Source organism: Pollachius pollachius (genome assembly GCF_949987615.1).
Source record: "Pollachius pollachius genome assembly, chromosome: 9".
Lineage (NCBI taxonomy): Eukaryota > Metazoa > Chordata > Actinopteri > Gadiformes > Gadidae > Pollachius > Pollachius pollachius.
The window spans coordinates 17,720,160-17,733,790 of record NC_136942.1 but is presented as its reverse complement, the minus strand read 5'-3'; the positions used below and the strand labels follow the sequence as shown (position 1 = coordinate 17,733,790).

The following is a 13,631-nucleotide window of genomic DNA, read 5'->3' as shown; positions in this document are numbered from 1 at the left end:
ACACACACACACACACACACACACACACACACACACACACACACACACATTCACACTCTCTTGTCTTGTCATTGATGTATTCATAATTCTGGAGGATTCAAACTATTTCATATATAAGGTCTTAGATAATTGTATTCGATGGATTATATTTCCTTGATTCCATCCAAAATCTGTTGCAGTCTGCTTCTTCATTGCTTTCATTAATCAAATATTATGTAGGGCTTCCTTATAAAATACATTTTTTCATTGTTATTTTTTAATCATTCTTTTTTCATTCCAAAAGTCATCCTTACATTTCCTAAAAAACAGGTCAATATCTCATGTCTTCTGACCTGATCTTATTTAGTCTTGGAAAGAAAAAGCTGTGTTAAAGGGAAGCAGGGAGAGAATGAGGGAATGAATGGGTTGCCATCTGTGGTGATTAGGTGACACCTTCTCGGTTTGTGCCGTAGCTAATAGGTTTGCCCTCAGTTCACATATTGATACGGTCATTGTTGATGAATGCATCAGCTGGATTGTCCCTTCCATTTATTTCTCCATTGACTTTTCCTGTTTTTTTATCGCCCTGTTAATGAGAAGTCGGCGCAGCAGTCCTGGATATGTTATTGTTACCACATCGCACATCTGTCTGTCCCCTCTGGTCTGTCTTCCAGCTGTTTAATCCAGGTCAACAAAGCCAGGCCGTGGCCACTCCCCCTCTCGCTCTGTGTTCCAATTCCCATGGGTCAGCAGAGTACCGAGAGAGAGAGAGAGAGAGAGAGAGAGAGAGAGAGAGAGAGAGAGAGAGAGAGAGAGAGAGAGAGAGGGGGGGAGAGAGAGAGAGAGAGAGAGAGAAAGAGAAAGAGAGAGAGGGGGGGAGAGAGAGAGAGAGCGAGAGAGAAAGAGAAAGAGAGAGAGGGGGGGGAGAGAGAGAGAGAGAGGGGGAGAGAGAGAGAGAGGGGGGGGAGGAGAGCGAGAGAGAGAGAGAGAGAGGGGGAGAGAGAGGGAGAGAAAGAGGGATTGAGAGAGAGAGAGAGAGAGAGGGGGGAGAGAGAGGGAGAGAAAGAGGGATTGAGAGAGAGACATATTTGATGCATCATCCCATTGTTGAGATACTATTCTGTTTCGCCATGTTTTGAAAAAGGACATATGCTACACATTCACACATCCCCCCCCCCCCCCACATTCACACAGAGCCGCCCCAGCGGAGTCATTATCAGAAGATCCCATAGACATCCTATATTAAGCAGAAGTGCCGCAGACAGAGACAAGTCAATGGAGCTTTTAATAGAGCAGCACCCAATTCTTAATGCTGGTCGATAGCACAGCAGTCAGCAAAAATACATTTAACAGATGATATTGACCTTTCGGGAGTTGGTAGGACCTAGGGGAGGGGGTCGCTGATGAAGACACAAGAGAAATAGATAAATAGATATAGCCAGTGAGAACAGGAGCAGGGTGGGAACAGGGGGAGGCAAGCGACCGGGGTACAGGCTTAGGACAGCTAGGACAGGCTACGGAGTGCACTGGAGCTATGCAGATGCACACAGAGAAATGAAAAGGCGTCCATACAGCTCAGCCCTCAGACAAGAGCAGGACCAGGGAAGGATCTGAGCTAGCATGTTCATGTTGTCATCATACTGATGACAACATGAATTAGAGTCGCTTCATGGTAGCCATGACCTGCTGCACTTACACTGTCTTCAACTGCCCTATAGGCTAAAGCCCTGGAGACTACTGCGCTGTGGTCTACTGCGCTGTGGTCTACTGCAATGTAGTCTACTGCAATGTAGTCTACTGCAATGTATTCTACTGCAATGTAGTCTACTGCACTGTATTCTACTGCAATGTAGTCTATTGCACTGTATTCTACTGCACTGTATTCAACTGCAATGTAGTCTACTGCAATGTAGTCTACTGCACTGTATTCTACTGCAATGTAGTCTACTGCACTGTATTCTACTGCAATGTAGTCTAATGCACTGTAGTCTACTGCGCTGTATTCTACTGCACTATATTATACTGCCCTGTAGTCTACTGCAGGACAGACTGAACACAACATTCAGATATAGGATAGGGCCATTACATTCTTCATTCTCTCTCTCTCTCTCTCTCTCTCTCGCTTTCTCTCTCTCTGGTCACTCTCTCTGGTCACTCTCTCTGGTCACTCTCTCTCTCTCTCTTTCTCTCTCTCTCTCTCTGGTTGCTCTCTCTCTCTCTGCCCCCCCCCCCCCTCTCTCTCTCTCTCTCTCTCTCTCTGTCTCCCTACTTGTCTCCCTTCCTGTCCCACTCTTCCTATTTACTACTTTCTTCTAATCCACCCCACATCGAGAACCCTTTGTCTATTTTTTCCCACTTGGATGCTTTCTCTCTCACTTACCCCACTGCGTCTTACACCTTCCCAATCTGCTCTCTCTCTCCACCAACACCACCACTCGGACCACCACAGCTCTAGAGCTCTTCCTTTATATGTGACATATGTCATCCATTGTCCTCAACTGCCATCCCTTCCTCTTCCCAGCTCTCTCTCTCTAAGGCTAATTCAAGCACATGTATTGGCTTTATATTAATTGGACAGTGTACCCCATCATTCTCTATTCCCTCTATGTATCTGAGTCTTCCCAGAAGAGTTAACACATTAATCTTTGTTGTGTGTTAATTATCCAATTTTAAATGAATACCATCCCCAAAACTCTGGGATGAGTCACCTTACCAGCTAATCATGTACAAAGTCACATTTTATATTCATCAGTGGAAAATTTGACTCAAGGTCATACTTTATTAATTTATTGTTAGTATATAATAACAATCAGGGATGTTCAAGGGGATTCATTGTGATCCCTCTTAATAAAATACAAGTTGCCTAAACTCGACGTTGCGACTAATGTTGCAGTGACACCGTGTGGTTATGCGCGGTAAATGGCACATCTGTGTGACAAACAGATGTTTAGATAATGCAAGTTATTACGTCTCATACTCTATAACAAATTAATAAATAAAGGCCTAGTATGCTCTGACTTCAGTGGTCAATATCATAACATTTAGTACAACAAAAACTAGGGGAAATATTATTTATTTATTCTGCTTATAAGCAGAATAAAACATTAAACACTAACTATCTATCTATCTATCTATCTATTTTGTGTCTTAATAAGAGTTGGTAAGGAAATTCTTCATGTATCCAGGAAGTGAGCTCACAGTGATCGTGGGGATTTTATGGGGTCGCACCAAGCCGGAGGAGGTCGTACCGTCCCTGCACAAAAAAAAAAAAAGTTCGAGGGAAAAAAGGGAGTAGAGTACATAGTTGTCGAAAACGACCTACGGGGCGTCTTTCTGTTTTCTCATTGTCAGACTGGCACTTGACAACTTTTCGACTGCGGTCATGTCGTGAGGTGACCGATCGGGTATCACACGGTTTATGACGGGAAGAGATGGATGCAACGGCGGTCGTCAGATGGGAATAAGTTGGAAAAGTACGAAACAAAAATGGAGAGAACAGCTGAGTGACTAGAGTGGGGTGAGGAGGCTGGCTTTGGCAGGGTCCGGAGTCCTACCCTGTTGCCCCCGCTGTCGTGTGTAGGCTAAACCTTCGAGCTAGTGTATTAGCACACTTAGTGAGCCGACTACTTCCAATTAATTTTGAGGTAAGTTTTAGAGTTGCTTGAACACACACACCATCACAATTGTTGTTCAGAACATCATTTGATATGTGGTAATGTGAACCAGCAATGCAGACAATTGCCCAACGCCGCTTTGCTTGGGGGAAAAAAAGGTTGATAGGAAAAGGCCTGCCCACCCTTATTGTGGAGTACAATGTATGCAGATGTAATGTAGCGCAATGTGTCGTTTATTATTATTATAGGCCGATATCACGTCTTATTTACTACCCCTTTTGGAAAATGACTTGTGTAAGGAATGTGTTTCGAATCAGGTTTCTGCAAACATGGCTAACAAAGTAATGCAAGCAGTTAAACATTGCATTGAACTCTCAAGCAAACTTCGAGCAGATTTGCATGGAGATATTTGATACACTACACATCATTTTCTTGGACTTTTCCTGTGATCTGTTATGTACTTTGGCAGAATGTTTCTGCTACAACTTTATCCGCTGTCTTTAGTCTAGTAGTCCAAACTCGGCCAATCTAAACGTATTTATTGCTCAAAATAGTTCAGCGGTGTGTGTGTTATTATACGGCTTTATAGGATGTCTACTATATCTGAATCATTATATTGGCACTTTAAATGTTGAACCTCAGCAGTCTTATCATTAAACTTTGTTTTCCATTTCACAGAACCCACATTCATTTCAAGAAGATCTCCAAAACATCCCAATCTGTGTATTATTAATTCAGGAAAGACCGCACCAATTATTCAATGGATGAGGGTTATGTTACATGTGAAACGCCTGTCTATAACTCCGGCATAGACTTGAGACATCACTGAAGACTATGGTGGGCCAAATGGGGATGCCCTAGTTGGTCTCATCACCTCTGCTCGCTCCTTCAAGCTGCTGGATTCACCATCTCCATCACCAGGCGGTGTATGCCACCAGGTGTACAAGCAAATATCTAAAAGTTGGCTTCAACTTGGATGACCGAATACAGTTATAGAGCATGTACTAAATCAAGCCTGACGGTCATTAACCCTTTGACTCTGAACACGGCTGCTCTTAAGGGTGGTCTATGAGCGCTGACTTCCCTGTGCCTGAAGTGTGATGCCACCCTGTTTTGATGGGTGTGAGTGTCAGCGGCTCTCTTCAAGGACCTCGCTGCTCTGGGTGCAGCCGTTAGATGTTGCCCGCCCCCGCTCGCTTGAGTCCAGTGTTGGGGTGATGACGCAGGGCTGCTGGTGGCCCGTCTGGTTGGCTGGGCAGCAGCCTGAGGTGATGTGATGGGGTGCAAGAACAGCAAAGTCCTCCCTGAACCTCCAGGAGATGTTCAGCTGGACTTGGTCAAAAAGGTCAGTGGGATGCGACCTCGTCTCTCTCGTAGATGAGGATGTTGCAATGCATGCTGCCCCCACTGCAGATGATATAGCATTTAAGAACTGCTGGAAAAGGTTTACAAGAGACGCATTTCATTTAATTGAAAAGGGTATATATGCTGTATAGCTTCTTTATATATTATGTAATGTGCACTATGCATGTTAACTGTATTTATAGTGTTTTTCTTTAATCTTAAGCATAAAAAAATATGACTTCTTGAACAAATGTAGACAGCCACTCGCGAATGCGTTTTAAAAATTCAAGTACTGATATCTTGACCATCTAAGCACTTGTCTATGTTGTATTCTGCATATCTGTGGGCTATTCCCCGTTACTTGACATGGCAGCATAACAGAAATAGCAGGAGTGCACAAGCCTTGTAAACAAAGTGAGGGAGGGAAATGTAACGGGATGCTCTCCATCTCTCAGGTGGACCCTCCCCACCTGCCTCAGACAGACCTCTATAAACATTTCATCCGAGGGGACGGAACGGGCAGCAAGGCGGGGGGAGGGGCTGAAAAGGCAGACCCCGCCTCCCCCTGTCAGGCGCAAGCAGCCATGCCAGACGGCTCCGCCCAGCCTCCAAACGCCCAGTCGGACCCCACGGACCCCCAGCGGAAGAAGGTGGCCAAGTACCGCGCCAAGTTCGACCCCCGGGTCACGGCCAAGTACGACATCAAGGCCCTGATTGGCCGCGGCAGCTTCAGCCGGGTGGTGCGGGTGGAGCACAAGAGCACGCGGCAGCCCTACGCCATCAAGATGATCGAGACGCGCTTTCGCGAGGGACGGGAGGTGTGCGAGTCGGAGCTGTGCGTGCTGCGCCGCGTGCGCCACACCAACATCATCCAGCTGATGGAGGTGTTCGAGACGGCGGAGCGGGTCTACATGGTGATGGAGCTGGCCACGGGCGGCGAGCTGTTCGACCGCATCATCGCCCGCGGCTCCTTCACGGAGCGCGACGCCACGCGCGTCCTGCAGATGGTGCTGGACGGCGTCAAGTACCTGCACACGCTGGGCATCACCCACCGGGACCTGAAGCCCGAGAACCTGCTGTACTACCACCCCGGCGCCGACTCCAAGATCATCGTCACCGACTTCGGCCTGGCCAGCAGCCGCAAGAAGGGGGACGAGTGCCTGATGAAGACCACGTGCGGCACGCCCGAGTACATCGCCCCGGAGATCCTGGTGCGGAAGCCCTACACCAACGCGGTGGACATGTGGGCTCTGGGCGTCATCTCCTACATCCTGCTGAGTGGGACCATGCCCTTCGAAGACGACAACCGCATGCGGCTCTACCGGCAGATCCTCAAGGGCAAATACAGCTTCTCTGGAGAGGTGTGTGTGTGTGTTCTTGTGTGTGTGCGCGTGTGTGTGCGTGTGTGTGTGTGTGTGTGTGTGTGTGTGTGTGTGTGTGTCCGTGTGCGTCACCTGCTCTTTGACGTCTTGTGCAGTCTTACATACTTAACACAAAATTTGAAAAGTGCCAGGTTGAAACTTGAGATGATATTCCTTCCCGGTGTAGCGGGACATTTTGTAACCACATTAAAGGGAAGCACAGTGGGGGTACACACACACATACACACACACACACACACACACACACACACACACACACACACACACACACACACACACACACGTTGTTCCAAAAACTTTTTTTAATCCTTGCATGCAATTCATAAATGTTCAGTGTGTTACTCACTTCGTTTGCACACTCATAATCCCCCATGTCCGCCTACTCCAATGTATCTGTCCTCTCGGTTAAGTCAATATGCCCTTCCTCAGTGTGTGTGTGTGTGTGTGTCCGTGTGTGTGTCTGTGTGTGTCCGTGTGTGTGTGTGTGTGTGTCTGTGTGTGTGTGTGTGAATAATAATTTATGCTCCATCCGCGCTCTTTCTTCTTCTTGGGAGAATGCTGAGTTGCTCTTTTTCTTTGTTACACAGTGTGGGCTGTTGATCGTGCCAGAGAGCTTTCTAAATGGGCCCTTGGTTACTGGTTGCCCCGCATAGCCCAGGCATAAATCACTCATTAGGTTCAACTTTGGATATAGTGTGACTGGTTGTCACCTACTCATTTTGTATTATATTGAAAATATTTTCAGCACACGTATGTCAAACCTGACGAGTGCATTCAAAAATGATTGGCCAAATGGTTGACAATATATAAGAGAGCAAAACATTATCATTATCTTGGATGTGTTATTTGCAGTCCTTGGTCAATGGTACTCTTTAAATATCCTTTCAAGGCTTTAGATATACAACACCATGCAACGATGCAGATACTTTAGATATACACCATGCAGTGATGCAGATACTTTAGATATATACCATGCAGTGCTGCAGATACTTTAGATATAGACCATTCAGTGATGCAGATACTTTAGATATACACCATCCAGTGATGCAGATACTTTAGATATACACCATGCAGTGATGCAGATACTTTAGATATACACCATGCAACGATGCAGATACTTTAGATATATACCATTCAGTGATGCAGATACTTTAGATATACACCATGCAGTGATGCAGAGGCTTTACATATATACACCATGCAGTGATGCGGATACATTAGATATATAACACCATGCAGTGATGCAGAGGCTTTAGATGCATACACCTCGCAGTGATGCAGAAGCTTTAGATATATAACACCATTAGATATATAACACCTCGCAGTGATGCAGAAGCTTTAGATATATAACACCATTAGATATATAACACCTCGCAGTGATGTAGAAGCTTTAGATCTATAACACCATTAGATATACAACACTATGCAGTGTTGCAGAGGCTTTAGATACAGCCCTGTGCAGTGCTTGGCCTATAGCTTTCTGTTCTGCTTGCACATTGGGTCTTTTCCTTTTTTACAAGACTAATCAGAGAGCTTCCCCTGACCCATGGAGCAGTGTTGACCTTTCCTTTTAAAGGGCAAAATAGATGAGACGGCCAGGTGGATCTGAATTGAATGGGGCTGTTTTGGGGTCATTGCTTATGTATTTATTGCCGTGATAAATAATGTGTACATTTACAACTCATACCTTGAGAATTCTAAAGCAGTTAAGCCGGGGGAGCAGGTGTGTGTGTGTCTGTGTGTATTATGATTGTGTTATTAAAATAGCCCTATGTTAGAAGGTTGAAATTCGAGGACAAGGAGGAAAATACATTGCTTATAAATGAAAAACCTTGCTTTCACGTTGCATGTATAATGTGATCCTGCATGTATGTATGCTGCTAAGCTCATATACATTTCTACTGTCAGTTGCATTTACTTCCATGCAATCAATGGGTATATTATGAATGAATATAATTTTAAAATTTATACTGAAAATGAATCCTCACTTTAAGCACACAGTGTTTGAATGTTATTTAGGCTTAATGCACCCTATTACTATTACTAATTGAGTGTCCCTAAATCCAATTTAGCAAATGCAACCCATCTTTTTTCGCTACTGCTCTCTGCTGCCACTTTGTGGACTCAGAATGGAAATGGGTATGGGAGAGGATTTAGAGAATACAACTTATCTAAATTAACAGAATCTAAAAGTCACAAAATAGACCAATAATCATATGTCTATTTAGTTATTTGTTGCCTCTATGTAGTCATTTTGTCTTTTTTACCCAAGTATATAAATTCATATTTATATTCGGTTGATGAGACAGGTCAAACAAACTGCATATTAAAAACGCTTGGCATATTTGAAAAACAAGTGCATTAATGGAAAACACAAACGAGTAATTCAGTTGTGTTGGAGATTTTGCAGTTGTGTTGTGGCTTTTGCATTTGTGTTGTTGCTTTTGCATTTGTACTGTGGCTTTTGCATGTGTGTTGTGTTCTCAGTAGGTTTGTGTGATTAAGAACTTGTGTTTCTAAAATGTCGAAACACAAAAAAAGACTTTAGTGGCAAAATGATCAATCAATGTATTGATACCCTAGTTCTTGTCTCCATATTCCCAGTTTGGTTGCATCCCATTACTCAAAACAAATGTGCAAAATAGATTCTTCTGTCGGATTTTATTAGAAGGACAAGTCCCCCAATAGGTCAAACTATTTCAAACTCTGTCACCCCAAACCTTGTGCCGCACAAACAGCGTTGAGCGGTTTCAGCGTTGAATGCTGGTGTCAAACTAAACCACCCTTAATGAAAGGCACGCTAAAACACATGAGAACCGATTCATGCTCAGCCTTATCTCTGTCCCGCTGCAGCCGTGGCCCAGCGTGTCCAACCTGGCCAAGGACTTTGTGGAGCGCGTGCTGACGGTGGACCCCAGCGAGCGGCTGACCGCCGGCCAGGCCCTCAAGCACCCCTGGGTGGTGAGCATGGCGGCCTGCTCCTCCATGAAGAACCTGCAGCGCTCCATCTCCCAGAACCTGCTGAAGCGAGCCTCGTCCCGCTGCCACAGCACCAAGTCGGCCCAGTCCACGCGCTCCAGCCGCTCCACCAAGTCCAACAAGGCCCGGCGCGCCCGCGAGAGGGAGCTCCGGGAGCTCAACCGCCGCTACCAGCAGCAGTACAACGGCTGACCCTAAGCCAGCCTCCGCTGCGGCTCCTGCCTGTGAAGGCTCCTGACTGGGGAGGTACTTCCACCGGGATCGCTGCAGCTTAAAGTTGCGGTGGCCAGCGTCCCCCAAAGCCATCGCCGTTGCCCAATAGGACGGGGGCCGTGAAGATAATATATGAATTGAAGCCGATATATTTAGATTGACCCGTCAATGGGGTTGTGACTCACTGTTGCCGGTAGCAATGCGAGCATCATACGTGACTCCCGGTGGAAGTGTGCAGTATGGGCAGCATGGAGGCGGTGTGATGCATTTTTTTTGGGTGAGGAGCTCGTGGACTGTAATGGCAGAACGTGTCCCTTCCAGGTGGCGTAACCACCACAACAGCACTGGGAGAAACACGGAGAACCTCTGGCTGCATCCCATTCTGTGTCTCTCACGCATCCCCCCCATGGCTGAAGTAGACACGCTTCCCTACTCCTCCTCACCTCCTCACCTCCTCCTCCTCACCTCCTCCTCCTCCTGCTGTCCTCCTCTTCACCTCCTCCTCCTCCTCACCTCCTCCTCCTCCTGCTGTCCTCCTCTTCACCTCCTCCTCCTCACCTCCTCCTCCCCACCTGTTCCTCCTCCTGCTGTCCTCCTCTTCACCTCCTCCTCCTCACCTCCTCCTCCTCACCTCCTCCTCCTCCTGCTGTCCTCCTCCTCACCTCCTCCTCCTCACCTCCTCCTCCCCACCTGTTCCTCCTCCTGCTGTCCTCCTCTTCACCTCCTCCTCCTGTCCGCCCTGTGCCTCTCCATATTTATTTATTATTACTGACCTTACTATTGGTTTCCGTTCAAGTGGTCACTGGATGATGGCCGTCTATTATAATCTGTTGAACAGAATTCTTGGTACTGTGGTAGGTAGAAAAGGGTTGCCTTTTTATGAAGAGGACTGAAAACTGCTTTTCTTGTTCATTTCAACGTTGAAAGAAAATTGCTGTGAAATAATTATTGTGCGACTTGAACAGATGGACAAGTACAGCCAAACTTTATCTGAAGAGCTGGGCGACCCAGCACACTGCCACAACTTGGATATTGTTGAAGGCCAACATTCGAATGCATACAATCCATCAGGACTCATGCCTAAGCTTTTCATATCTTGCATTTTGCTCAATTCAAATAACACAGCTGCAGCTGGCTAAAACTTGGTATATTGTGAATCTCATGTTATTTTTTTCCGCCTACATGTCATCGTTAAGTTTTTACTTCAATCAGCAATTCCCATTTGGAAGCCATTCAGAATAACAGGAGGGCAACCGCAGTTTTAATTGGTCCTACCAAAGATATTTTTAACGATGAGAATAAACAGTCGATGGCTATGTTCGATGGCTGGTTTATCAAAGCAGCACATACTTCTTAGCTGGAGTCTCCTAACATGTCCTACTAGGTGCATTAGATCTGTTTAACAGAACCCTAGTATATTGTACGTCCCCTGCACATATTGTGGTCTTATCAATATAAAAGGATATGCCGTCCGTCTCACTGCACTCTCTGAGTTGGTGTTAAGAGTCATGCTGTTTAATGGTGTTTTTGTATGCTCTACTTGCCTGTGAGTCTTACACAACCACCTGCCCCACTACGTTTATTATTATTTTATGCGCTTAACCATTTCCTCATTCCTGTTTTTGAAGAATACAATGTGTATCTGTGGTCTCAAAACTTCTACACTTTTTAATGTGAAGATTATGTTAACGTAAGGTATTAAAGGAGATAAATCTTAAGATATAATTAGAATAGTTTGAAGAATCCATGCTGTAAATACATTACAGTTAACGTTTGCACTTAAATTCAATGACATTCTAAGGCTTTGGGATTAGAATTGATATCAGCAGTGAAGGACCTCTGGACTGTAGTTTAATGCGACGCCTCTGCCCACCTCTGTCTTCGCCTCACATGGGATTGTAACATTGCCTGGGGCCTATTCATGATAATAAATGTTGGATATGAATTGTTAAAACAAGTACAAAATACAAGATACAACCTATTTACCAACTGTATTTTTCTAAAAACCCAATGTATGGGGCAAGTACCATTGTACATCTAAAAACGTTAGAAACGTTAAAAATGCAAGACCACGGCTTGGCTATATTTGTTTTGGTCAGTGGTTTTCCTGTTTTGTCGCAAAGCTCTTCCTAGGAAAGGTCATGTTGAGGTTAGTTTAAGAAAACAAAAAGTATACAGTGACCAGAGGTTCGGAGCCAAATAGAAAGAGTGTGTTTATAGTGCGATGGTGTCTGTGATTATGAAGGCTTTTACAGTACATTTCCCTGTATGCCTTATTATATCAATTACTCCCGTGAGCAGTTTGCTATGAGCTGGCCTGTTATTATAAACCTTATATTTTGTGAAGTTTTTATAAGTGATACTGGAAATCTAACCGAGCCACATCAACTGACCTCATTATTCCTTTTTATGTTGGAAAATGATTTTGTTATTTTGCTTCTTCTTGGAATGTTCCGTCATCTTCCTCGCCCACGGGACGTGTTTGTTGACAGGGACCACTTTATTTTAAAACAAAAATAAAACCTTGGGTTAAAACCCAGCAACACCTTGTATGGGCCATTTCCCAAATGTCCCATTCTGGATCATTCCGCCAGTCCAGATTCATCTGATGCTGTCTCTCTTACCCTCTGACCATCTACTAGCCAGCGCAACACATTTATGTTGTTGTTTTTTAATCTTTCACATAGACAAGGACATCGGAACATCTAAATGGGTTCTAATACAGTCTACAATTTATATATGTGCAAAGACACAACATGGAAAAGACTGCTGTTTGTGGTTTGAAACTAAATTCAGTGACCTCAATAATTAATCTTAATTCATGATAGATGACAACATGTGTTCTAGATCATAACAACCATTATCATAAACAAGTTGTGTTTCAGTCATTGGTAAATAAGGGAATTATAAACTTGGCATAATGATACATCATGCCAAGCTATTAGTTGGACTCACACAGAATCAGAACTTCCAGAACCATTGCTGAATGTCAAGTTTATACCAATGAATTACTTAAGTATTTGTAAACCGTTTTGTAGAATGTAAACAGATACATTTGTACAACTGTTTCCTCTAAACTTTGATATATACTTGTGATTTTGTGTAAATGCTGTCCTGAATGAAGTAGCCAATGCAACACTGTTACTTAATTACAGTTGTTATTTGTATTATTTGTGTAAATGAGTATCCCTTAACACTTCACTTGTTTTTCTTACTTTTGTTATTTGTTTTATACAATGAACTTCTTTGATGAGTTTTTGTTTTATGCATATGTGCCAATAAATGACATTGGTGATGACATTTTTTCTTGAAGAGGTATTGCATTCCTGATGTCAGTGTTTGCAGCAGGCTTCTTTCTGCTTCTCATATGCTACTTATGACTTATACCAAAATACAGTGCAGCTGCTGCTTCTATATTCTGTATTGTAATATGTAGGTCGTTCTGAGTTGTATTTTTCCTTCAACCCAATTTTATCTCTGTTTAATTATACCACATCATCGTACTCTGTAAGAAAGAATCGACAGATTACCGATTGACTACATCATGACAAACCCCTGGCAAGTTTAGCCATGGAGGTATAGATACCTAACAGGATGTGGCACCCTCCAGTATGAAGTGGCTATCAGGTGCCCTCTACAGGCAAAACGTTGTTATTAATGCAACAAAGGCCAGTAGAAGTATTGGCCTTCAATACCGGAGGCTGCAACTCTAGGACCGCAGGTCACAAGGTTATTTTTCCTTGGATGATGATACTCATGAGTAACTCACGAATAGTTAATGTAAACGATGATACACAACACGTAGCTAACCTAATTCTTGAACTAAACCATATTTAAAAATACGTAAGTAATCCTCACACAAACCCTTAACCATCTCTAACCTAAACCTAACCATGTCTAACCTAAACTAAACCAGTTCTTACCTAAAACATAATCTTAATCTCTCGTCTCATTCCTAACCTAAAACCTGAATTGAATCACCTCTAACCTTATTTCTAAACTTAATCCTATCCTTTCTACCACCTTTCTAACACCTGAACTTAACCATCTCTTACCAAATACCTAAACCTTACGATCTCTCACCTAATATATAACCTTATCATCTCTAACATAAAACCTT

General features: G+C 44.0%; 1 protein-coding gene across 1 annotated transcript; it reads left to right on the top strand.

The window, feature by feature from the left end:
• The first annotated feature begins 3,304 nt into the window (after positions 1-3,304).
• pskh1 (protein serine kinase H1) lies at positions 3,305-12,705 on the top strand. The gene is made up of 4 exons (XM_079743955.1): positions 3,305-3,623; positions 4,272-4,938; positions 5,393-6,298; positions 9,173-12,705. The coding sequence occupies exons 2-4, from the start codon at positions 4,870-4,872 to the stop codon at positions 9,488-9,490; spliced, it is 1,293 nt and encodes a 430-aa protein (XP_079600081.1). The 5' UTR covers positions 3,305-3,623; positions 4,272-4,869; the 3' UTR covers positions 9,491-12,705.
• The last annotated feature ends 926 nt before the right edge of the window (positions 12,706-13,631 follow it).

Bases quoted from the DNA above. Each gene is read 5' to 3' on its own strand.
- pskh1 (XM_079743955.1), top strand. From the start codon at position 4,870: ATGGGGTGCAAGAACAGCAAAGTCCTCCCTGAACCTCCAGGAGATGTT. The intron at 4,939-5,392 runs GTCAGTGGGATG...TCCATCTCTCAG, and splicing joins AGCTGGACTTGGTCAAAAAG to GTGGACCCTCCCCACCTGCC. The intron at 6,299-9,172 runs GTGTGTGTGTGT...GTCCCGCTGCAG, and splicing joins AATACAGCTTCTCTGGAGAG to CCGTGGCCCAGCGTGTCCAA.